This window comes from Lagenorhynchus albirostris, chromosome 1 (assembly GCF_949774975.1).
Source record: "Lagenorhynchus albirostris chromosome 1, mLagAlb1.1, whole genome shotgun sequence".
In the NCBI taxonomy this organism is placed as follows: Eukaryota; Metazoa; Chordata; class Mammalia; order Artiodactyla; family Delphinidae; genus Lagenorhynchus; species Lagenorhynchus albirostris.
The window spans coordinates 183,910,408-183,936,947 of NC_083095.1; the positions used below are offsets into that span (position 1 = coordinate 183,910,408).

General features: G+C 40.7%; 1 protein-coding gene across 4 annotated transcripts in view; it reads left to right on the forward strand.

Moving 5' to 3' along the window:
* Positions 1 to 11,094: 11,094 nt before the first annotated feature.
* MCM10 (minichromosome maintenance 10 replication initiation factor) overlaps positions 11,095 to 26,540 on the forward strand; it is a 102,614-nt gene continuing 87,168 nt past the window's right edge. For all 4 annotated transcript variants that reach the window (XM_060121479.1, XM_060121472.1, XM_060121465.1 and 1 more), the window contains exons 1-8: positions 11,095 to 11,195; positions 13,119 to 13,206; positions 18,873 to 19,214; positions 20,021 to 20,125; positions 20,270 to 20,407; positions 22,047 to 22,218; positions 24,230 to 24,395; positions 26,098 to 26,265. In XM_060121479.1, the coding sequence (XP_059977462.1) occupies positions 13,200 to 13,206; positions 18,873 to 19,214; positions 20,021 to 20,125; positions 20,270 to 20,407; positions 22,047 to 22,218; positions 24,230 to 24,395; positions 26,098 to 26,265 (1,098 nt within the window). In that variant the 5' untranslated portion in view covers positions 11,095 to 11,195; positions 13,119 to 13,199. The remainder of the gene's footprint in view (positions 11,196 to 13,118; positions 13,207 to 18,872; positions 19,215 to 20,020; positions 20,126 to 20,269; positions 20,408 to 22,046; positions 22,219 to 24,229; positions 24,396 to 26,097; positions 26,266 to 26,540) is intronic.

Genomic DNA, 26,540 nt, shown 5'->3' on the forward strand with positions numbered 1-26,540 from the left:
GTGAAAAGATAGGGATTTGCCATATTTTGTAAACCTACAGTTTACCAGCCATAAAAGTTAGCAATGTCCTTATGTATCTATATCCTAAAATATTTAAGAGAAAAATTTTAAATCTCCTCTGTTTGACTTTGTCATAAGAATCTCTCCTACACAAACTTGACTTGTGTGTGCCTATGTGTGTAGGTATATATATATTTTAAAACAGGAATCAAAACAGTTAATTACAGCTTCATGCCAGAAGAACACACTGCACAAATTCAACAGTAATTTAGATCCCCCCTCCTCACCCCAGGGGGTTTGTTAAAGACATTTCTAAAATAACTATGAAATTTTTACTTTTAATTTCTTGTTTATAGTTTCTAGTTTAAATTCTTTTCCCTTACTATCTTATATTGGAGAAGATAGATTTCTACAGTATCCTAAATAAAAAAGCAAACCAAATGGTTCTACACTTATGATATTGGGAATATCCTTTTACTTTGTTCAAGTAAAAATATTAACCTGATCCCAATGTGAAATAACAGTGTGAATGTGCTGATTAAGCCTGTTATCAAATTGTTTCCTTGCTAATTAGATGGATTGTAAATGAAGGCAAGTTCATATGGTCAATTTAAATTGAGGCTATTGTTTTGGGGGAATCAAACAGTTTGGTAAACAACTTGTAAAGTCTGTGCATGTCTTTTCCAGTTAATTTAGTCTTCAAGGCCTTGTTCCATGTTACCAGTTAACTACACCTCATCAGAATTTAGGCCCCTCTTCTAGGGCCAGCCATGCTGTATTCTTGTGTGGCTAATGGGAACAACAGAAAGATGGCAAATGTGAAGAAATATGAGGGAGCAAAAGAAACTTTTACAGCTAATAATTTTACACAATTAAGTCTTTAAATATTATGTTAAAAATAATTTTGGTCTGGCATGTAAGGAGCTTGGACGTCATCACTCCTATCCTTATAATAAGAAAAACGCCAAACAAACTTAAAATCGTCAACTATTTTAAATCTTTCAGAGAACTGAGGTCACAGGGTAAACCTCTGCCCCCAAACTGGAGAGACAAACAGGGAGATACAGAGAGTCGCTGATGACCAGACCACAGTCTCAGGAGCAGAAACCACAGTAGGAGCCAGTACCTGAGTAGGAAAACGTAAACTGTAATTGAAGAATTGCTAAAGTCTCAGTGTGGATGAGCTTGAGAGTTAAAAACTCCAGGGGGAGCCCAGTCTTAGGGGGAACCCTGCACTTTCATGAGTTTTACCTCCACAAATCCTACCAGATTCCCACAATAAAGATTAGAAAAAACTCCCCCATAATTCCAGCAGGGCTGGCGGCAGGTGGGAGTAGACATTTTGAAATACACCAGAGCATTCTGTTCTTCTTAAGAAAGCTGCCCTCAGGGAAACTTTTTTACCAGAGCCTTACTTGCTGGGATATTATCAGAGCCTGACCAACCTGGGGGAACAGATACACCCAACTTATGCCCCCTTATTCTTAGCGCCTAAGGAGGAGGGAAAAAACCTGTAAAGGTCACAGCCCAGAGGCACAAATTCACAAAAAGACTAACCATAGACCTATAGAATGCTTCCCCTCCCCGCTACCCCTCACCACCACATCAACAGGGCTTCTGTGTAATAACAAGGGATTACAACGGAAACAACTGCACATCTTAGACTTCCTCTAAGAAGAAGTCTATAGGGAAACCCAAAGACAACAGTGGAGACAAAAACAAGGACACCAGAGGAAATTTCAGCATATGACACAGCTGCAGCAAACACTAATAGTCCAACTCCTAACCAGATAAACAAAAACCCCACACCAAAGGCCTATTTACCACAGTTCCTTTTACCTAGTACATCATGTTCAGTTTTCAACAAAAAATTTTAAGGCATACTAAAAGACCAAAAAACAGTTTTTAAAGATAAAGAAAGCATCATAACCAGACTCAGACATAATGGATAGATATAAAATGGAATTTGAAACAACTGTGATTAACATCCTAAGAGCTCTAATGGAAAAAGTGACAATATGCAGGAACAGAGGGGTAATGTAAGCAGAGAGATGGAAACTCTAAGAAAAACTCAAAAGGGAATACTACAAATCAAAAGGCCTGTAACAGAAATAAAGAATGCCTATGATGAGATCATGAGTAGACTGACCATGGCTGAGAAAAGAATCAGTGAGCTTGAAGAAATGGCATGAGAAACTTCCAAAACTGAAAAGCAATTTTAAAAAAAGAATGAAGAAGAACAGAATATTCAAGAACTGTGAGGCAGTTACAGAAAGTGTACAATGAGAATACCAGAAGGAGAGAAGGGGGCAGAGGAATGTTTGAAGTAATAATGGCTGAGAATTTTCAAAAATTAATGACAGGTACAAACCACAGATCTGGGAAACTCAGAGAACACCACACAGGATAAAAGCCAAAAAAGTCTTCACCTAAGTGTATCATGGGCAAAAAGCAGAAAATCAAAAACAAAAAAAAAATTTTTGAAAGAAGCCAAAAGGGAAAAATAACTTACCTATAGAAGAGCAAGGATAAGAAATATGTCAGACCTCTCTTCAGAAACCATGCAAGCAAGAAGACAGTTGAGAGAGAAGAACCACCAGCCTATAATTCTGTGTCCATGGAAATTATTCTTTAAAAGTGAAGGAGCAGTAGACTATCTTAGACAAACAAAAGTTGATGGAATTTGTTGCCAGTAGACCTGCCTTGCCAGAAATGTAAGCTCCTCAGAGAAGGTCAAAAACTCAGATCTATAAAAAGAAAAGAAAAGCATTAGAGAAAGGATACATGAAGATAAAGTCTTTTATTTTTCTTATTCTTCATGAACAGATAATAGGTTTTCTCGTTTCTTGTTTTTTGGTGTTTTTTTGGGCTGTGCTGCATGGCTTGTGGGATCTTAGTTCTCCGACCAGGGATCGAACCCAGGCCCTGGCAGTGAAAGCATGGAGTCCTAACCACTGGACTGCCAGGGAATTCCCAAATAGAATACAGTTTGTTCAAAGTAACAATAGCCACAAGTATTTGGTGATTATAGCTAATGGATAAATGAAATAAATGACAACAATGTTATAAGGGATGGGAGGGAAGAATTGGGGATACTCTGTTACAAGGTATTTTCCCTACCCATGAAGTGATATAGTATTCTTTGAAAGTGAACTTGGATTAGTAGTCGATGTATATTGCAAACTCTAGGGCAACACCACCCCACGCCCCAAAAAAAAGTTTTAGAAAGTATAATTGATACGCTAAGAGAAGTGAGAAAATGGAATAACATAAAATGTTCCATTAAAACTGGAAAAGTCAGAAATAGAATGAAAGACAATAGAAGAAACAAAGAACAAGGGCAGTGAACAGAAAACAGTAACAAATATGGTAGATGTTAATCCAGTTATATCAGTAATCACTTTAAACATCATTGGTCTCAATATACCAATTAAAAGACAGAAACTTTGAGAATGGATAAAAAAGCAAGACTCATCTATATGCTCTCTACCCACTTTAAATATAAAGACACATATAGATAAAATGTAAAGAGATGGAGAAAGATACAGCATGCCAACACTAATCAAAAGAAAGAGTAGCTATGTTAATTTCAGACAAGATTTCAAAGCAAGGAAAATTATCAGGGATAAAGGGGCATTACAAAGTGATATAGGGATCAATTCTCCAAGAAGACATAAAAATCCCTACTGTATATGTACCTAAAAACACAGCATCAAAATACATAAGGGAAAAACTACAGGGAAAAATATACCAATCCACTAGTATAGCTGGAGACTTGAAAATCCCTCTATCAGTGATTAACAGACCCAATAGGCAAAAAAATCATTAAGAACATAGTTGAACTGAACGGCATCAATCAACTATATCTGACATTTATAGAATACTTCATAGTGTACAAATGACAGAATACACATTCTGCTCAGGCTCTTAGAGGACATTTACCATGACAGACCACATTCTGAGCCATTAAACACAGAAATTTAAATTTAAGAAATTTAAAACAACAGAAATCATACACAGTATGTTCTCATACCACAGTGGAACTGAACTAGAAATCAATAACACAAAGATACCTGGAAACACTCAAAACACTTGGAGATTAAATACACTTTGTAAATTATACATGGATTAAATAAGTCTCAAGAGAAATTTAAATATATTTTAAACTAAATGAAATAAAATATAACATCAAAATTTGGGGATGAAATGAAAGCAGGGCTTAGCAGGAAATGTGTAGCATTGACTGCATATATAGAAAAGAAGATCTAAAATCAATAGTTAACGCTTCTTTAAAAAAAAAACTAGAAAAAGAATGGCAAGTTAAACGCAAAATAAACAGAAGAAAATAATACAACTGAGGCCAGAAATCGATGAAATTTAAACCAGGAACTCAATAGAGAAAATCAATGAAACCGAAAGCTGGTTCTTTGAAACAATTGATAAAATTGATAAACCTCTACCCATATTAACTAAGAAAAGAGAAGACACAGATTACCAATATCAGTGTGCCATGAATAATTGGAACTTGAAATTAAAAAAACACGATAACATCTATATTAACACCCCAAAATGAAATGCTTAGTTATAAATCCAATAAAATATGTATAAGATCTGATGAAAGAAATAAAAGAAATAAATGGAGAGATATTCCATGTTTATGTATAGGGAAACTCCATATTGTTAAGATATCAGTTCTTCCTAACCTGATCTACAGATTCAATGCAATTACAATCAAAATCCCAAGTTATTTTGTGGCTATCAACAAACTGATTCTAAAGTTTATATGGAGAAGCAAAAGACCTAGAATAGCCAACACGCTATTGAATGAAAAGAACAAAGTTGGAAGGTGGACACTACCCAACTTCATGACTTACTATAAAACTACAGTAATCAAGACAGTGTGGTACTGGTGAAAGAATAGACAAACACATGAATGGAACAGAACAGAGAGCCCAGAAATAGACCCAGAGAGTCTTTGACAAAGGGGCAAAAGCAATTCAGTGGAGAAAGGATAGTATTTTCAACAAATGGTGCCGGCACAACTGAACATCCACATTCAAAAAGAAAAATAATAATAATAATCTAGTTGCAGACCTTATTACACCTTTCACAAAAACTAACTCAAGCCACAGACTGGGAATAAATCTTTACAAAACACAGATCTGAGAAAGAACTGGTATCAAAATATCCAAAGAACTCTTAAAATGCAACAATAAGAAAACAACCCAATTTTTTAAAGGTCAAAAGATAATGGAGGGCTTCCCTGGTGGCGCAGTGGTTGAGAGTCCGCCTGCTGATGCAGGGGACATGGGTTCGTGCCCCGGTCCGGGAGGATCCCACATGCCGCGGAGCGGCTGGGCCCGTGAGCCATGCACTGAGCCTGAGCGTCCGGAGCCTGTGCTCCGCAATGGAAGAGGCCACAACAGTGAGAGGCCCACGTACCACCAAAAAAAAAAAAAAAAAAAAAAGATAATGGATACCTCACCAAAGATGTAGAGTTGGCAAATAAACATATGAAAAGATGCTAAACCGCGTATGTCTTTAGGGGATTGCAAATTTCAACGATACCATCGCACACTTATTAGAATGGCTACAATTCAAAACAATAACACCACCAAGTGCTCAGGAGGATGTGGAACAATAGGAATTCTCATTCACTGCTGATGGAAATGCAGAATGGTACTTTGGAAGACAGATTGGCAATTTGTTGCAAAACTAAGCACACAATCCTTGGAATTTACCCAAATGTATTGAAAACTTACATCCATACAAAACCTGCACATGAATGTTCATAATAGCTTTACTCATAACTGCCAAAACTTGGAAGCAACCAAGATGTCCTTCAACAGATAAATGGATAATCAAACTGTGGTGTACATCCATGTGATGGAATATTATTCAGTGCTAAAAAGAAATAAGCTATCAAACCACACCCAAAAAAACATGCAGAGACCTTAAATGCATATTGCTAAGTGAAAGAAACCAATCCGAAAAGACTACACACTGTATGACTTGAACTGTATAATGCTCTAGAAAAAGCAAAACTACGGAGACAGTAAAGAAGGTCAGTGGTTGCCAGAGGTTTGGTGGAGGGATGAGGGGTTAAGAGCACAGAAGATTTTTAGGGCAGTGAAACTATTCTGCATAATACCGTAATGGTGGATACCTCTGTCAAAACCTATTGAATGTGTAACAAAGAGTGAACCCTAATGTAAACTATAGACTTTAGTTAATAATGTATCAATATTGGCTCATCAATTGTAACAGAAAGTCCCATACTAATGCAAGATGTTAATAATAAAATTGTGTGTGTGCCAAAGAAAACATACAGATGGCCAAGGGGCACATGAAAAGATGCTCAACATCACTAATTATTAGAGAAATGCAAATCAAAACTACAATGAGGTATCACCCCACACCAGTCAGAATGTCCATTATCAAAAAATCTAGAAACAAAAATGCTGGAAAGTGTGTGGTGAAAAAGGGAACCCTCCTACACTGTTGGTGGGAATGTAAATTGGTACAGCCACTATGGAGAACAGTATGAAGGTTCCTTAAAAAACTAAAAACAGAACTACCATATGACCCAGCAATCCCACTACTGGGCATATACCCTGAGAAAACCATAATTCAGAAAGAGACATGTGCGACTTCCCTGGTGGTGCAGTGGTTAAGAATCTGCCTGCCAATGCAGGGGACATGGGATTGAGCCCTGGTCTGGGAAGATCCCACATGCCGCAGAGCAACTAAGCCCATGCACCGCAACTACTGAGCCTGTGCTCTAAGAGCCCGCAAGCCACAACTACTGAAGCCCGCGCTCCTAGAGCCTGTGCTCTGCAACAAGAGAAGCCCCCGCTTGCTGAAACTAGAGAAAGCCCGCACACAGCAACGAAGACCCAACGGAGCCAAAAAATAAATAAATTTTAAAAAGGAGGACGTACCACAATGTCCACTGCAGCACTATTTACAATAGTCAGGACATGGAACCAACCTAAATGTCCATCGACAGGTGAATGGATAAAGAAGATGTGGTGTATATATACAATGGAATATTACTCAACCATAAAAAGAAACGAAACTGAGTTATCTGTAGTGAGGTGGATGGACCTAGAGTCTGTCATACAGAGTGAAGTAAGTCAGAAAGAGAAAAACAAATATCATATGCTAACACATATGTATGGAATCTCAAAAAAAAAAAGGTACTGATGAACCTAGGGGCAGGACAGGAATAAAGACGCAGATGTAGAGAATGAACTTGAGGACACGGGGAGGGGGAAGCTGGGACGAAGTGAGAGAGTGGCATGGACATATATACACTACAGAATGTAAAACAGATAGCTAGTGGGAAGCAGCTGCATAGCACAGGGAGATCAGCTCGGTGCTTTGTGTCCACCTAGAGGGGTGGGATAGGGAGGGAGGGAGGAGATATGGGGATATATGTATGCATATGGCTGATTCACTTTGTTGTACAACAGAAACTAACACAGTACTGTGAAGCAATTATACTCCAATAAAGATCTACTAAAAAAAATTGTGTGTGTGGAAGGGGCTATATGGGAACTCTGTTCTTTCCACGCAATTTTTCTGTAATCCTAAAATTGCTCTAAAAAAATAAAGTCTATTATTTTCTTTAAAAATGAAGAAAAAACCTTTTAACTATATATAAGATTATTTAATATGAACACATATAAAATTGTTCAGATTAAATCATAAAATCAAGATTATGGTGAAAATTGACCAACAATTTCATTTGACCCATAGTGAAAGGGCTAAGTTGGAATTGCTTTTAATGAAATATCAGATTTATTATGCAATCATTAATTCAATGGAAGAAGGCTGATAGAACAGCTAGTTGCAGCTTTGAAGTGTAATAGGAATCAAGTATATGGACCAATATTCAAATGTTTTAGTGAAAGGACAGGTACCAAAACTGCTTTGCTATGAAAGCAAAAAGTAGAAGTAATTTTACCATCTTCTTTGGTATCCTTTGACTTACAGAGTTCGTCATTTTAAAAATTATTGAAATAACATTATGTTCTCTTTGTGAAGATATTGGTCATCACTGAGTATTGCAAGTGTTCTTTTTTTCTAGGTAAGTAATTGCAAAGATATGAAGTATAATACAAAAAAATATTGGCTTAGGAACTCTCAGTAAGCTGATAGGTTTATGTAGCAATTTTGTCCTTTAGACATATGGAGCCATAATCGCGGGTAGAATTTATTCTGCATGCATAGAGTATGTATTGTAGTTATTAACTCAGCAAAACTAAGGAAGAAATGTGTTGAGCATTCTCATGAATTAATTAAAACCAGCAAGGCTAGAGTTTTTTTTATTGGCTTCTCTTTGCAAAGCATCAGTTGAGATGGAGGAACATACCCTGTTGCTTTAAGTAACCTCTAGATTGTTTGAAAAGCAATAGACATTTATTTGGGCAACAAAGACAATATTCTGTTAGGAAAATTAAGGAGGCTGGGTTTTCCTTTCTCAGGAGGGCCATTCATCTTCAAGTAGAGAACTGCCTCTGAGGAAGGATGACAGTTTTCTCAGTAAAGTGTTTTTGTTCAGTTAGTTGGGCAAATTCAAGTTTGGGATAAGACTGTAGAGAATTCTGTGCCATAAAGCATGAGATGTGAAGGCAGATGTAAACAGATGTCTACAGGGAGGTGGTGTGGGTGCTTTGGAAACCGGCTGTTAATTCCAACAGAAGACCTGATTTTCTGATTTTTTTTTTTTTTTTGCGGTACGCGGGCCTCTCACTGTTGTGGCCTCTCCCGTTGCGGAGCACAGGCTCCGGACGCGCAGGCTCAGCGGCCATGGCTCACGGGCCCAGCCGCTCCGCGGCATGTGGGATCTTCCCGGACCGGGGCACGAACCCGTATCCCCTGCATCGGCAGGTGGACTCTCAACCACTGCGCCACCAGGGAAGCCCTGATTTTCTGATTTTGAATAGCATTGTTTCCTGCTGGGCCGAAAGGTGGAAGCATCGATTTAATCGTCTGGTGCATTAACCCTGGAAACATACTCAAAGATATTCTGCTTCTACAATCTCTACTTTAGAGAACTCAACTGCACTCACTAAGCCTACACCTGCAGCCCTGATATGTCCCCTTGGCTTGGGTCACATATCTAAAGGTAGCGCTGAAATCTCCCCACCATCGCCTCAGGCTGAACTCACATCTCTACCCTGTCCAAAGCAAGCTCCTCCTCTGTAAGTCAGCCGTCTCTCAGCTGTTGCCAACCTGGCCATCGTCCTCTCCTTTATCTGCCAAAGGTAACTTTCCTCTGGTCAGTTACCAAAGCAGATAAGTTTCCTTCGTAAAGTGCTTCCAATTCGTCCCTTCCCTTCAGCTCTCACAGTCTGGGACTATCACGATCTATCAAGCTTCTTTGTGTTCAATTTCTGGTGTATCCAGTTCCTGAGCACCTATCTTTTGAATTTTTTTTCTTTTTGGCCGCACTGTGCGGCTTGCAGGATCTTAGTTCCCTGACCAGGGATTGAACCTGGGGCCACGGCAGAGAAAGCACCAAGTCCTAACCACTGTGCCGCCAGGGAATTCTCCCGAGCACCTATCTTTGTTAGCTTAATCGTCCTAAGCATTGCCTTATAAAGTAGTAAGAATAAAAGTTATTACACTTTTAATGCTTACATGTGCTGGGCACACTCTGCATATTTTCAAGTTTTTCTCATGAATCCTCACAATACCCTATGAAATAACTATGACTGTCCTTGTTTTGCACGTGAGAAAGTTGAGGCTCAGAGAGGTTAAGTAACTTAGCCGAGGTTGCACAGTTAGCATGTGGCAATTAAAAATCATGCAGTCTTAACTGCATAGTCTGGGCACTTAGCCACACCTTTCTCTATCCATCTACCTTCCTCCCCCACCTGCTCAAACGGGGCCTCTTTACCGCTTACAGAATATTCATCATCTGCCACCCTATTTGTTTTACCTACATTTTAAAATGTTTCCACCTCATCTTTCCACCTATCTTTTACCTCCTCATCAGCAAGACTGGTGCTCCCTGGTAGTCACCTTATGTTATTTGTCTTTTATGCATAGATCACATCTCCCAAACTAGACGAAATGCCTACAATATGGACCTTGTCTTTGTCCAAACATGTACACCCGAGGCACTAAGATTATGGCTGATAACCAGTGTGTGAAAAGGTACTGGAAATTCTCATTTGATCCTTCCTGAAACCCTCTAGTTATCGCTATTATCAGCACTTTACGGATGAAGAAATTGACCCCCCGCCCCGCCCCCGCCAAAGCTAAGTGCCTTGTTCAGGAGCAAATACTCTATTCGACTTTTTCTCTCTGTAAACATTTATTGTGTGCCAGGCACCAACAGCAAGAGAAAAGACAGAGGAAGAGCTAGGAAGATGAAAAAGACACGGTCCCCTGATCTCCCGATGCTGACATTTTGGTGGGAAGAAGCAGAAAACAGTTATTCCCAACTCTGACGCAATTAAAGTCCACGGACCACGAACTCCTCCGCAAACAGTGGTTTCTACTGGGTCTAAGAATCTCATCTAGTCTTTCCTTCTCATTTTACAGACGGTGACGACGGTCAGAGAGAGATAAAAGTGGACCAGATTTTTGGTTTGTTTTTCAGTCCCATTAGCTCAACTGAAAACGAGGTTGTAAAATAACCAACCGAGCGAAATTATCAACAAGCCTGTTCAGACCTCTATACAGTCAACCCAGCCACAGCCAATCTGTGAGGGCAGGGGGAAGGTCTGCAGTGGGTTCCGCGGTTTGAGCCTCAGTGTGCAGGCTTCTCTGCGTCAAGCGTAAGAGAAAACGAGGCTCAGAACTGGATGACACGGTCAGTGCCGGAAAGTGTCAGGAACTAACTTCTGACCTCCTATGAACATACCGTACAGGGACAGTTCTACTTCCCGGCGCCTGTGGGGACGCTAGAACACTTACCGGAGGAAGCCAGGGCTGCACCGACCGGAAGTTCCCTTGCCCCCAACAAAGAGGGCGCCGGTCACGTGAGCCAATCAGATTGCGCTACGCAAGGGTCACCTTCTTCCCGCCCCCCCACGGTCGTTTCCGCCAAGACCTCTGAAGTAGCCAATCAGTGCAGCCCCGAGCCGGCGTGCGTCTGACGTCAGAGGCGTGGGGGCGGAGTCGAGTTGGAATTTTGGCGGTCTGGCTGTGGAAAGAGAAGGAGTTCGGAGCCGGTTAAGGTGCGGGTCTGCGACTGTTGAGGGGCAGGTTGAGGGACTGCCCGCGCGCGTCTGTGGGAGAGTTTAGCGAGCTCCGAGGGCGGGAGGCGCGGAGTTCGGGAGCGCTCAGGTGGGTGAGACTGGAATTGGGCGAGCGCGGGGGCGACCTGGGCCGAGCGCGGGGGCGACCTGGGCCGAGCGCGGGGCCGGGCGCGGGGGTGGGCGCTGAGTGCTGAGCGGTGGAGGTTCCGGGGCTGGGGGATTGCGGGCAGTTCCGAAATGCACCGAGAGGTGCCAGGTGTTCGGCCGTCCAGGCTATTTAAGGGTCCAGTTTCTTCTTTTTAAAGGTAACCTTTTAAAACGCTTGCTAAACGGGTGCCGTCTGTACTGTGTCTTATTCATTCATTCATTTGTTCAAATTGATGATTTGCTAATAGTTACTGAATGCGTCACCCATCACTTCAGCCTTCGTGAAGGTTACACTTTAAAGTGGCTAACAGGTAACAGACAGGTACACCATAGTGGAATGTGCAATAAAGTCGTGAAAAGGAGGAGGTGAGAGGGTTCCAGGGGCCTGGTCAGATAGGGTGGTCTGGAAAGGCTTAGAAAAATGGAGAGTTAAGCAGAGACTGAGGGATGAGAAGGAACTAGGGGAGAGCTTTTCAAAGAACGTGAGGCCCCAAAGCACTTGTGTGTTCAAGAAGTTGAAAGCAGGCTAGTCTGGCTGGAGCATCCTCCGTGCGGGGGAGGGGGGGCGGAGTGGTTTCAGAAGAAACAGAGGAAGTGGAAGTAGGCGGGAGAGAGAGTAGCCATTGCCTCGCAGGAACTTTTGTAAATTTTGTTCTAAGGGCAATGGAAAAACCATTAAAGAAATTTTATCAAGGGAATGCTGCCATCTGACTTAACGTTCCTAAAAGACTACTAAGGAAAGAAAAGATTACTGTAGCTTTTGTACAGAGGATAAATTACAGAGACAGGGAGACCAATACAGGAAGCTAACACGGTAGTCCAGGCAAAAGATTGATGGTGGCTTGGACTAGGCTCTTTGGCAGTGAAATTGGGGAGAAGTAAAAGATTTGAGCAATATACTGGAGATAGAACCCCTAGCACTTGTCGGATGGTCCTAGTTGTGAGGGTGAGGAAGGGTGCGTGGGTTTGTTCGGGGGAAAACAGGGTTGGTTATACAAATAAACAAGAACAGTTTGCTCCTACCTAGCTCTCAGGAAGCTTACAATCCCGCAGATTCCCCAGTAGACAACACAGTGCAGGGTCCATAGAACCTGCATGATGGGTCCATAGAAATGTTTGTTGAATAAATGAAAAGAAAGCACCATAATTAATATTTGACATCGGACTTAGCAAGGTCATATATATTATAGGGCCCATGTAAGTTAATCAGTAGCCTAGAAAAATTTATATTTTCTTCTTGCAGTTCTAAAAACCATTTTAAATGAAAAAAGGAAAGTGCACAGAATTATATGACTTTATCCTAATTAACTATGCCAACTAATTCCTCTGAGCTTTGCTAACTAGTACTGAATCGAAATCTTGATGTGACTAAGGCTGCAACTAAGTAGAACCACACAATAGGCTCTTATGGACAATGTAGACCTCAGATGTGTTACAAGAAATAAAACATAAATGGCCCTACTATTTAGACCAGCGTTCATAATACCTGTTCACAATTTGTCTCATCTGTGTAACCTAATATCAAACAAACTATACTTCAACCGAGTTTCTGTAACCATAGCTTGGAGACAAGAAAAGGAACTGCTTCCATACTAGGAGGCAGATGGTGTTGGCGGTGGGGTGAGAAATAGCCAGAGTCTGGATGAATTCTGAGCTCGAGCCCCTACAATTTGTAGGCTTCTGGGTTTGCTGGATACGCGTGCGATGTGAGAGAGAAGGCTCAAGGGTGTCTTTTCTTATGTTCATTTCACACAGCCAAGGTCCTGCATCTCCTGCCGTCTCCTGGGCACCTGATCCTGCCGCACAGCTCTCCATCTCCACTGTTCTCTTGACAGCATGGATGGTGAGTCCTAGCCGTTTTCTCAGTTCCTCTTTGTTTCATGGAAAATCACTCTTGTGTTCGTGGGCTTGTTGTTACTTATTCCACTTATAAAATAGTGAAAATCGCTGCCCTCCCCTCAAGCACTGTCTGAGTGTTTCGAAAGAAATCTCACTTCAGTCAGTGAATGTTATTTGTTTTAATCAGGTGAGATTTCTGTTCCTGACAGCACTGATTGTCTTTCATAATAACGGTAGTTGACATGTACTTACAATATGCCAAGCACTGCTGGAAGATCTTACGTATACAGTTGGCCTTCCATATCTGCGGATTCGACCAACTGCACATAGAAAACATTCGAGAAAAAAAATCCAGAAAGTTCCAAAAAACAAAACTTGAATTTGCTGAGAGCCGGCAAGTATTTACATAGCATTTTCATTGTATTAGGTATTATAAATCACCTAGAGGTGATTTAAAGTGTACGGGAGGATGTGCATAGCTTATATGCAAATACTACGCTATTTTATATAAGGGACTTGAGCATCTATGGATTTTGGTATCCATGCGGGATCCTGGAACACATGCCCTGTGGATACCAGAGATGACTGTATTAACTGAGTTTACCCTCACAGCAACTATTTTATAGACAGGAAGACAGATGTCTGAGTGACTTGTCACAAGTGAAACTGTCAGAGGCAGGGATTTGAACCCAGGCAGCCCACGTCGGAGTTCACATTTGATATTGAAATCTGTTGAAATGGTTTCAGTCTAGCTCTGACTTAAATTCTTATAGTGCTTTTAAATTTTGTTCATCTTGCAGGGGTGCGTGCAAAATATTTACCTAGCAAAGTGATGTTGCTCTAATTAGCAGAGCTTAGCCTGAGAGCAGCACAAAAATGATTGTGCTGGCTGTGAAGAGACCCTAACAAGTAAAATGCATTATTTTTCTGGTTGTGTAATTTTGTTTATTATTTTTCAAAATTTTTATTGGGGTATAGTTGATGTACAGTGTTGTGTTAGTTTCAGGTGTACTCTGGCTGGTAATTTTAAAGCCCAAGTTTGTTACACTTTGCCTTTTAAAAAAATTAAAACCAAATGTTGAAATTCATCGCACTGTGATAATATGTGAGATTGATTGTACCATTGGTATAATGATAGTTTCCTATTTCTTAAAATCACCAAATTACCTACAGAGCCATTGATGTAATACAAAGTGTAACTTTTTGCTGTGAGGTGGTCATGAGAAGAAGTGGTGAATGGGTCCATGTTCTCTCAGAAATCACTGTATCTAAAAAAAGTCTCATTTGGTTGGCATGGCTTCACAGTTTGGTCCAGTACAGACGAAATCAAAAAGTTTCCTGGTGCTGGGTGCTGTTGAACAACATCCATGTTTGCTTGCTAATAGAGAGAGCAAGATAATAAAAAAACAAGTAGGGAAATATCAGGTAGTTGGTAAGATGGGAGGCGCTGGAACGAGCTTGGATGCTGAGAGGAATGCGCCAGGAGACAGGGAAGAACCGGTGATGTGGGAGAGAGCTGGTGATTGTCACCCGAAGTCCTGGAGAAGCTGAAAGTAGTGGGAACCAGTGTCTAAATGGAGAAATGGGCCAGAAATAGGACCCGACACTTCATCTGTCGTCGCTGGAGGAAAAGCAGAGAATACAGGTTCAGGTTTGGTAGTGAAAGATGATGAAGTCTGATTGCTTCTATGTTTTTTCCTATAAAATACGAAACAACATCAATCAGCCAAGATTAAAGTGGGAGGAGAGGGCATCAGAGGTTTAAGGAGAAGCGTGTGAAGGAGTTAGAGAACAGGAAAGCAACTGTATCAGGGAAGTGTGAGGATTTTTAAGCAGTATTGACTGCCCGTTTGTTATTGGCGGGTGTATATTTAAAGTTAAACCAATCATGGTGGTGGTCTTTGTTCAGGAAAGTTCACCAGCTGGAGTGCAGGCAGGGACGTGGTGGCCTCTCGGATTTCATCAGGGTTAAGAACCATGAGGGCAAGAGAGACAAGCAGGGGAGTTAAGAAGCTTTAGAAGGCAGTGATTATAATGATAGAACATGGATCCAAAGTGAGGAGATGGGGTATGAGGGTGGTAAAAACACTGTAGGAGGGTCGATGGATTTGGACATCTTTTTTTTTTTTTAACTTTTATTGGAGAATAGTTGATTTATAATGTTGTTTAGTTTCAGGTGTACTGCAAAGTGAATCAGTTATACATATATTCACTCTTTTTATTTTTTTCTTAAGATTCTTTTCCCATATAGGCCATTACAGAATATTGAGTAGAGTTCCCTGTACTATACAGCAAGTTCTTATTAGTTATCTATTTTATATATAGCAACGTGCATATGTCATCCCAATCTCCCAATTTATCCCTCCACCCACCCCCATTATCCCTGGCAACCATAAGTTTGTTTTTTCCATCTGTGACTCTACTTCTGTTTTGTAAATAAGTTCATTTGTACCCTTGTTTTTTAGATTCCACATATAAGTGATATCATATGATATTTGTCTTTCTGTGTCTGATTTACTTCACTCAGTATGACAATCTCTAGGTCCATCCATGTTGCTGCAAATGGCATTATTTTGTTCTTTTTTATTGCTGAGTAATATTCCATTGTATTGAATATATATATGTACCACATCTTCTTTATCCATTCCTCTGTTAATGGACATTTAGGTTGTTTCCATGTCCTGGCTATTGTAAATAGAGCTGCAATGAACATTGTGGTACATGACTCTTTTTGAATTATGGTTTTCTCAGGGTATATGCCCAGAGGTGGGATTGCTAGGTCGTATGGTAGTTCTCTTTTTAGTTTTTTAAGGAACCTCCATACTGTTCTCCATAGTGGCTGTATCAATTTACATTCCCACCAACAGTGCAAGAGGGTTCCCTTTTCTCCACACCCTCTCCAGCATTTATTGTTTGTATATTTTTTGATGATGGCCATTCTGACCGGTGTGAGTTGATAGTACAGTGTAGTTTTGATTTGAACATCTTAATAAAGTGCAGGAGATGGCGATGGGGGCACTAGAGTGAATTGGCGGAAGGATAGGATGTGGGGATCGGAGTGGGATGCTTGAAGTCAGGATCTCAGAGGTAGGCTGTACCTTTGCTGTGATGACACGGAATGACCTTGGGAGTAAGTGGCTAAGATGAGGGGAGGACAGGACCATTGAAGGTGAGGTCAGGAAACTGAGAGACGAAGGCATTGGCTGGATCATCCTTGTGCAGGTTGTAGTGACTGAGAATGGCGACAGCAGTAGAGATGGAGGGGAAGAGGGAGGCATCCAAAGGGAAATCAGTCAGTGACAGCAACCAGGAGGGGATCTTGATGAAAAAAATCTTCTGTCATGAACTGTGGCTTGAAGAAAGTTAAGAGGGGGCTTCCCTGGTGGCGCAGTGGCTGAGAGTCCGCCTGCCGATGCAGGGGACACAGGTTCGTGCCCCGGTCCGGGAAGATCCCACATGCCGCGGAGCGGCTGGGCCCGTGAGCCATGGCCGCTGAGCCTGCGCGTCCAGAGCCTGTGCTCCGCAACGGGAGAGGCCGCAACAGTGAGAGGCCCGCGTACCGCAAAAAAAAAAAAAAAAAAAGTTAAGAGGTTCCAGAGTGAACAGGGATAAGCAAAGAAGACGTCAGAACCCTGGAGTTGATCTCCAGATATCTATTGCATGCTTAGTGCGTGCTGGACACTGTTCCAGCATTTGCAGTGTGGATGATTAAAGAACTTCCACTCAAGAGGGTCACAGGGCAGCCAGATTTTTGTTGTAAGAGCAACTGAAGATATAGGAAATGGGCTGGTAGTAGATTCTGTTGGGTCCAGAGAGCAGATTCCAGGAGTTTGGGAGCAAGGATGTTGGAAGATGGGGTCAGTATAACATGGAGAAGACAGATGATTTGGGGTGGTGACCGAGGTAAACTGAGATGGAAGGCATCACGGGATCAGCCCTGGTTCTCATGAAAAGATGGGTTCAAGGCCCAGAGTGTGGAGCCACTAGGCAACCTTTTTCACCTGTGGCTCGCAGTGGTGTGGGCACAGGCCTCTTCCAGGGTGTGCTCTTTACAGCAGCTTGGAACGGGAGAGAGAGGAGGGCCTCTTGGCTCCGTTTGGGGGTGTGGTGATCTCAGCTGGCGCCTAGGGAGTCTCATGGGCTCTTCTCTCTTGCTGCACCCTGCAGTCTTGGAGTCTTTGTTGACTAAGCAATTCAGCCTAATCGTTAGGCAACCCCTGACTTTAAGCTTTAGACTCTTTCATCAGATTCTAGGCCTTGAGTTTGGCTATTGGCTCATTTCCTTCTGGTAAGGGAGCATAGAGCAGTGGAAAGGATATTGGTTTACTGATCTAGAGATCTCCATCCTAACCCAGGCTCCTGTGCTGACCTGTTTCACCATGTGATCTTGAACAGACCCTTAACCTCTAGGTTTCAGCCCCTGTCTTTCGAGCGAGGGGGTGCATCACATATTCTTAATGTTTTTGCTTTAAATGCCTCTGATTTTATAAAGGAATCATGCCCAAATAGGGGAAAAAATGAGCAAACAAAATAAACAGATAAATCAAGAAAGAAGAAATCCAACTGGTCAGTAAACATAAGCAGTTCTCTACCTCACCAGTAATCCTGGAAATGCCAATCAAAGCAGCAAGCTACCTTTTAAAATCATTCATCAGATTAGCAGAACATCTTAGATGATGTACCAGATGTTGGTGAGGTAGTAGGGAGAAACTCTCACAAATGTACAGGAAGGTAGATACATGCTTGCAGCCTAGTTTGTAGTGGGAAAAAATTAGAACTGGCCTGTTTATTGGAAAATGGCCTTTATTGGAAAATGGGTGAGTAAAACGTGATACAGTCTTACCGTGGAATACTATACAGCAGTTGAAAGAAATAAACTACAACTATATTTTGATTTGGATGAATCTTACATGCAATGTTGAATGAAACCAGGATAGGAGTAACACGTACAGTATGAAATAATCTATATAAATATTTTTAAAGCAACCAAATACTATGTTAATGAATACTTACATATTTATGTTAAAAGTATGAAGAATGGCCTCGAGTGATATAGCAAAATTATGACAGTGATTGCAATGGGGCCTGGAGCCAGCCCGTGGTAAGGAGTTGGGACAAGATTTGATGTGATAAACCTCTTAAACTTTTTTTTTCCCAACCATTTAATGTAAAAGCTAAAAGCAAACATGATAAAATGTTAATGATGGCTAATTCTGGGTGACAGGATATGAATACATTTAATATAACGCTTTGTAACTTTCTATAGTTTTTAAAAATTGCTCAGACGATTAAAAAGGGAGGGAATATATCCATCTAGAACCTAAATGTATACTTAGCGTGTTTTTCAGTTATTCCCTTGTGGGTTGAATTTCGTATGCAGGAAGTGTCTGATTAGCTGAAGTAGCACAGGTAAACAGATCTAGCCCAGTGGCTGCCCCACGGTGGTCACTAAGCAGATACTGGCTCCTGCTTTCTTAGCCCAGTGCCCTCCAAGAAGCACTTGGGGAGAGCAGAGGTAGAAACAAGAACAATACTTACACCAGGCAAAATGGTGAATCTGCCGAGTCATTTTAACTGCCTTATGAATGTTGAATGTTTTAACTCTGCTTGTCAACGGCTGTTTTTCACAGGTAGGCTTTCTTTCTTTGCTTTTTCTTCTTTTTCCCATAGTGGAGGAGGATGATTTGTCTCTGCTGACCGCACTGCTGGAGGAGAATGAGTCGGCCTTGGACTGTAATTCAGAAGAGAGTCAGCCCTTGACCCAGCAAGATGGTGAACCTGATGCATTCGATGAGCTCTTTGATGCTGATGGTGATGGTGAATCTTACACAGAGGAGGCTGATGAGGGTGAAGCGGAAAAGGCTGAAGACCAAAAGGAGAATTTGGATGCTCTCTTTGGAGACATGGATGACTTAGCAGATGAGGAAGAAGCTCCTACATCGCAGTCAACGCACAGCAGGGTCCTCCCTGTTCCTGCCCCCAGTCAAGGGAAAACGAATCAGGAACTGCAAGGTGCCCTACCACTTGCTTTCTCTAATTCCTTTACGGTAGCCCTGATGCAGACCACCCGTCTGACAGCTTTCCTCAAAGTAGCTGCCGCGTCAGGGGTAGAGATGAATGACTTTGCCAAGGACATTGGACGAGTTAGTGGAGCGAGCATTTAAAGCCAGCATCGGAGGGTACAGAGGCCCCCTTATGTCAGGGTCAGCCAGGTGTGACTGATCCTTCGCAGAATGGCTCTAACATTTCTCACGCTCATTACAGAAAAATAATACTTCAGGATTTAGTAAAGGGAGCCAGGGACAAGACTACAAAGCAGCTACACGTTCTACTTCAGCAGAAGACCATTTCTGAACACTCACATTGAGAACTGCCATTTCCTTATTCCTGGCGTCTTTCTTATGTATTTTTAAATTACAGTAAAATTCTGCTCTAATCAATGGGCTATTTCTTCTAATACAGGAGCCAGCATTTATTATATTAATTATGGTACGTGATTTACGAAATAAATATAATCAGTTCTTAACTCTTAAGAACCTGTCAACCATGGACATGTATCTGTGATTATCTGTCAGTAGTACAAATTCATAACCAGCTTTGGTATTAGAGATTTGATTACTGGAAATAATCATGTTTCTTTCTCTGAGGGGACCCCTTCGAAGTGCAAAAGTTAATTGTGAGTTTTCGGTATGTGATTCTATTGTGGGTCTCAAGGTTGTGGAGGTGATGGGTGGACATCAAAAATCATTTCAGCACTTTCATCATGTATACTGTTTCCTCTGGTCTGGTTCTTAAATCAATATATTTTTCTTCCCTAGATGAATTAAGGAAGTTGCAAGAGCAAATGAAGTCCTTACAAGAACAGCTGAAACTAACTACAATTAAACAGCCTGCAAGTCCAGCCCATCTGCATAAAACCCCAGGTAATCAGACTAATTCTAAGGATAGTATGCATTTCTCTTACGAAGAAATTATAACATTACTTCTGCATCCAACTCCTGGTAAAACGGTTTTTGAGCCCCTTTCTAAATTTTCTTTACTAATTTCTTTTACTTTTAATCGAGTAGATAAGTCTCCACGTCCCCCTCTTAAGGAGAAGAAAGTTCAGAGAATTCAGGAGTCGTCGCGCTTTTCTGCAGAGCTGGACGTCCCTACTCTACCAAAACCCAAGCGGGTGGCTCGGACACCAAAAGTTTCACCTGCAGGTGTAGTACTTGAGGCCTCCCTGGTTTCTCACTGCTTGGGTTCTGTTTGCAATATATTTTGGCAACGTCATGTGTGTGTGTATGTGTGTGTGTGTTTTGGTGTATCTTACCTGCCCATTGAGAAAAGTAAGTTTCCTGGGAATGGAAACCATATGCTATACTTCCTAATCTTTCTCTACATCTCAAAGTGCTTAGAAAATCCTTAGGTAGAGAATAGATATTTAACTAAATGCTTAGTGGATTCAATATTTTTTTAGCTCTTATAGTCCTATAGTTGACTTGAATTATAGTCAAGTATAACCACTGGATTGAGTTCTTATGCTAGCAATCTAGAGATTTAATCTTCAGACTGTGAGACTGATCCCCTTATAAAATGATCGTTTTATTTGAAGCCAGGTTGTTTTAAACTAGAAGGTCCATTCTTTAGAAAAGGCTTCTTTGCCAGGAGTATAGAATGGTACTCAAAATCCTATTTCAGCACGTACATATATACACACAAAATAAAATGAAAAGGATTTATAAGCTCTATGTATTGGTTTTGTCGTACTGCCTTTTTGCCCAAAGTGATTCTTTGGAAGATCTAAGACAAAATGGTCTGGAGATAACATAGTTTAGAGTAAGCAACATTTTACTGATCACATGTTCAGAGAGGCCCTTTTCATTACAATATGATACATATGGCTCAATAGGACGGAATAGCTGTAGGCTCCTAGTGTTCGTATTTATTTGACAACAAATTATATATTCCATGTATCCACTTATTAATAGTGTTTATCCCCTTAGGACCTTTGGTATATTACTAAGCTGTTTTATTAGGCAATGTCCAAAGTTAGGTTTTGAAGGGATGGGTCAAGGGCATGGTTTCTGGAGATTCTAAAGTTCTAGGGTTGTCCTGGCCCCTGGCTTGCGAGAAGTGATCCAAAGTCGCTTTGAAGGTAAACAACAATCTTACTTAAGAGAGAGAGAGATTTTATTAAGGAGAGTACCCAAGCTTTCTGACCCTCAGGAGCATTATCAAATGCTTCTAAAATATGAAAAGTAACCATGTCAGAATACCCTGGGCCCCCTAATTACGCACCCCCCCACCCAAGTAAAATGGGATTGAAATGAAATGAAACAAGAGACAAGAAAACAAAGGGGAGCTCACTTGGGATGTTTTTCAGGTAGAATTTGACCCTGTGCATACATCTCCACTAATTACTGATTTCTGTAGGAGGTCTCTACCTCCCTTATGGAATCTTCTGCAGTGCTCTGTATACGGTGAATACTCAGTAAATGGCTTTGCCCAGAGGAACAGTGTTTTAGAGCAGCACTGCTGCAGCAGCCACTGGCTACATGTGGCTAAGTAGATTAAACTAGGCATCATTTCCTTAGCTACACCAGTCAGTTTCAAGTGGGCAGTGTCCACCTGTGGCTGGTGGCCGCCACACTGGACAGCGGCGCTATAAAACATTTTCATACGCGGCAAGCTCTTTGGACCACACTGCAGATCTGGGGGTAGTACAGAAATGGTCCTGTGGGCTTGCTTTGTTCTCTCAAGATTTGGTTATTGCATATGTTGATTAAAAAAAGAAACAATTCCATTTAATGTTTAGTTATCAGTGTGGTTTTCTTTTTAATGTTTATGTTCATTTTTTAGAGTCCCAAAGCTCATCTTTCAGGATGACAAGTGCACCCTCCCAACCACTCCGAACAACTCCTGGGAACAAGCCTGGTGGGATGACGAGGGATCAGAGTGCAGGGACCCCCAGGAGCTCTGGGGAAACAACTCAGACAGTCTCCGTGGAAGCCTTCTCCGGCCTGAGGCTCAGGTCAGTAACTGTAACGGGCCTCTCACTGTGCTCATAGGCCCCACTAGATGCCTCTTCCTCCTTCCTAGGGACCTGGCGTTCCAGAAATAGTGTGTTTGTACCGCAGATCCGCATAAGACCTACAGCTCTTGAACTTGACCATACTAGGCCATCAGCACTGGGTTTGACTCATATATTTACATATGAATGAGGAAAACTTTCTCTTGCTTGTGTAAAGAATAAAAGATATATGTTCATAAAAAGAGGTCAGTAAATAATAAGTACTGTATTTAATCAGAAACTGATGGAAACAGTGATAGAGACTATTTTTAAACACCTAAAGGTATATACAGTTTAACCAGGATAGTAGTATCTTCTTACAGTTGATGTTAAGAGAAATAGCTGTGCTCTTTTTCTTCCTGATAACTTTTAAGGCCAATTTATATTCTGTGTATCTGTTCCATGGAGAAATTAAGATATTCAGTTAAAATAGGAATAAATCCCAGGATCAGTTCAGGAAAAAGCGGACTTTTAAATCTTCTGTGCTCTGCATCACTACTGCCTTGCATCTCCATTATTACTGCTCTTGAAGCCCAGGGCAGAGCAGTAACCTTAACTCTGAAACCCGATTGCCTTTAGTACTGTCTAGCTGAGTAGCCAGGTGCAACCCCTCTAGAAGACCTTAGCTGTCAATCAAAAATAAAACTGCTAAGCTCTTAAATAGTTTATTATTAAGCAGGGGGAGAACAAGTGACTGCTAACATGCAGTAGAAGTTTATTGTAAAGACTCCGTACTCTCCAAAATTGGGGGGAAGATCAGTATCTTAATTACATTTGAGACAGTGTCGGAGGGACAGAATACAGTAAAAGCTCATTGAGGGGGCTCAGGGTTCTTTTTCAAGGTAAACGTGGCCCTCCTGAGATGATACTGCCTTTCCTAGTTGAAACTCCCTACAGATAATGAAAGACGTTGCTGATGTGAGCGTGCTGAACGTTTGAACTGTATGGAAGTAGATGAAGTTGAAACACTCAGCCAAAGCTTCTGAGGGGCCTACAAATTTAGCGGATTGCAGAATTGTTTGAGTCTCTATAATTGTTCTACCTGAACCACAGAACCTAGAAATACTCCGAAGGATCACTGCCTGATAGTAACCTATTAACTTACAGAAATAAGGCAAAGAAAGGATTTCTTCACCTATGTCAGTGTTTCCCTCCTGAATATTCTTCATTGTTCAGAGGTAGCTCTTGGACTTTCTATTCTAGAAGCCTTCTGAAAGAGTCAGAAAGCGTGTTTTTTCCTGTTTTCTCTTGTCCTTGAATATGTAATATGATCAAACATGGAACAGATGTTAATATTCTACTAGAGAAAAACAATTTGCAAATTCATGAGTTTTTAGCCACTCATTAGGAAAAAGAATATATTAATTAGGGCTAGGTTCAAAGCTTTTATTTATTATATGAAAAGGTTGGCTTAAAGAAAACTAATTAGAAATAGTAGAACTTCTGAAATTCTTACAGAATTGATGGAATTGAAATATCTTATTTACTTAAGCAATTCATGATTTTGTATTAAAGCCAAGAGATTATTTTTAAAAGGATATTATAACTTTATATTAGAGTTCATAAGAACTTAAAGAATTTGTGATCTTTATTTTCTACAGAGGTCCCAGTTCTAGATCCAAGGAAAAGCAAACCTAGCTTTTAAAATTATCTCTCTCTCTCTCTTTTTTTTTTTTTTGGCCGCACTGTGCGCCATGTGGGATCTTAGTTCCCTGACCAGAGATCAAACCCGTACCCCCTGCAGTGGAAGCACAGAGTCTTAACCACTGGACCGCCGGGGAAGTCCCAAAATTATCTCATTTTTATCTGCTGTAAAAATATGTGCCTTGTCCATTACTACATAACTACACCTCCCTGAAAACAGGTGCTTTAGAGATATCTGCCAATTACATCTGTGCTAACCAATTTGCTACAGTGCCAGATGATCTCTTCTTAGAATAATAATCTACCAATTGCTGGTTTCTTGACCCAGGAAGCCTCGAGTATCCTCCACAGAAATGAACAAGAAAATGACTGGCCGAAGACTGATCAGACTATCTCAGCTCAAGGAAAAGATGGCAAGTGAGAAGCTGGAAGAAATAGACTGGGTGACATTTGGGGTCATATTGAAGAAAATCACTCCACAGAGTTCTAACAGCGTAAGCCATTTTATTGATTTCTCAGCTGTTTCATCACAGATTGACAGTGGGGACTCATATGTTCTTGATTTGTTACCCAAAGGCCATCAGTATTTCATTTTGAAGTCATTGCTAATAAGTTCCCAAGTTGCCACACCATCGTTGGGTTGGTACCCGAGGGGGAGATGTGTAAGGAGGGCCCTACTTAAAGAACATCTGGTTGTACAGGCTTCTTGGGCTTTTTACTGTCCATGTCATTCTTTCTTATGTCACTTGTCATTGTTTGTTGATGTGTGTAGATGCCCCTATGACACTGCAGTCCCTTTTGTGCAAGGGAAGCAGGTCCTCAGAGAGGCTGAGTTCACAGATCCTTTGGAAGCTTTACTAGGTGTAAGATGTCAATTGCAACAGTCCCGAAATTGCTGACTTGTGCCGGTACAGTACGGTATATTTAATTTGATGGATATTGCAAAAGATGTAGCAAGTTTTAAAATAACAGTTGACTGAGGCATAACAGGAAAACTTTTATGGCCTGACAAGTCAGAAAATCTGGATGCTAAGCCTCGTTCTCCACTTAGCAGGAGTTGTGGCCTTAGGGTGGCCCTGAATCTTTCTTTGAGGACCTCCGTTTCCTTACCTGTAGAATGAAGGAACTGGCTTTTGATTCAAAGGCTCTCTCTAAAATACTGCAAATAATCTTGCTCAAAACTAATTCATTCTCCAGTTTAGATCTTGGCCAACCTTAGATTTTTTTATGAGCTCTGACACGAGGGCTTGAGTTTCAGATTCTGAATCCTGCTCTAGCCCTGTTCTATCTCGCTGAATGTGAACAAGTCTTGTTTTCATTTGGTTAAGTTCCTAATTGCATCACTACTGGCTATAATGACATGGAAATAATAGGTGTGAAATTTATCTGAACTCCTCTGTACAAATCCTTGGGAGAATAATTAGAATACTTGAGTCTAGGCGATAGCTCACCATAACCTGTAACCATGCCCACTCTGGGCTGCCTCTGAAATAGCTTGATTCAATGTTGTGTGAATTATTTTGTTTAAAAAAAAAATCTGTAAACATGGAAGATGTTCATATTATAAATGGGCAGCATTTTGAGTTGCACTTCTTGATATGTCATAGTATTTCCAAAATTTTACAGTTAAATACAACTAGTTTTCTTTAAATGATGCTTTTTTCTTCTAAGCTAAGCAAAGATTTAGAAACATTAAGCTGAAACCTCCTTATTAATATTAATAACATAATCAGTGATAAATAATATTTACAAAATTTATATTAGTAAGTTCTTTTTTTATTGAAGTATAGTTGATTTACAATGTTGTGTTAGTTTTTGGTATACAGCAAAGTGATCCAGTTATACATATATATATTCTTTTCCATTATGGTTTATTACAGGATATTGAATATAGTTCCCTGTGCTATACAGTAGTAGTCCTTGTTGTTTAAATATTTTATATATCATAGTTTGTATCTGCTAGTAACAAGTTTGCTATTGGCTTGCCTTTCTTCACCTTCATTTCTAAAATGAGAAGAGTCATACCAAAACCTAGAGAAAGGATTAATTTATAATTAACAGACATTCTGATGATTACATATTCAGGGTGGATTATACTTAGATATTTTTCCACAGTAGAACATTCGAACAGTAAATGGAGACATTGTAACCCATTGTTCAAAATTTATTAAAAATAAGAATAAATGTTTGCTCCAGGGGAAAACATTTAGCATCTGGCGACTGAATGATCTTCGTGACCTGACGCGGTACGTGTCACTGTTCCTCTTTGGAGAGGTTCACAAAGAACTGTGGAAGACTGAACAGGGTACTGTCGTAGGGCTGCTCAACGCGAACCCCATGAAGCCCAAGGATGGTTCAGAGGAGGTAAGACTCTGTTTCCATGATTTTTTTTTTGGTCTTTATAACTTAGCTGAGTTCTATCAAAAACATTTATATTGGTCTACCGCCAGGTAATAAGTCAAGCTTTTATATTCTTTTGTCTCCATTAAACTGTTTTTTTGTTTATTCATCTACCCCTCACCCACCAATATTCTGAATTTCAGACTACTCTAGAGTATTTCATAACAACTTCTTTCATTATATCTTTTCAAGTTCGTTCCAAGGTTCCTGTAATTCTTTCAACTCTTGGGCTCAGGTTC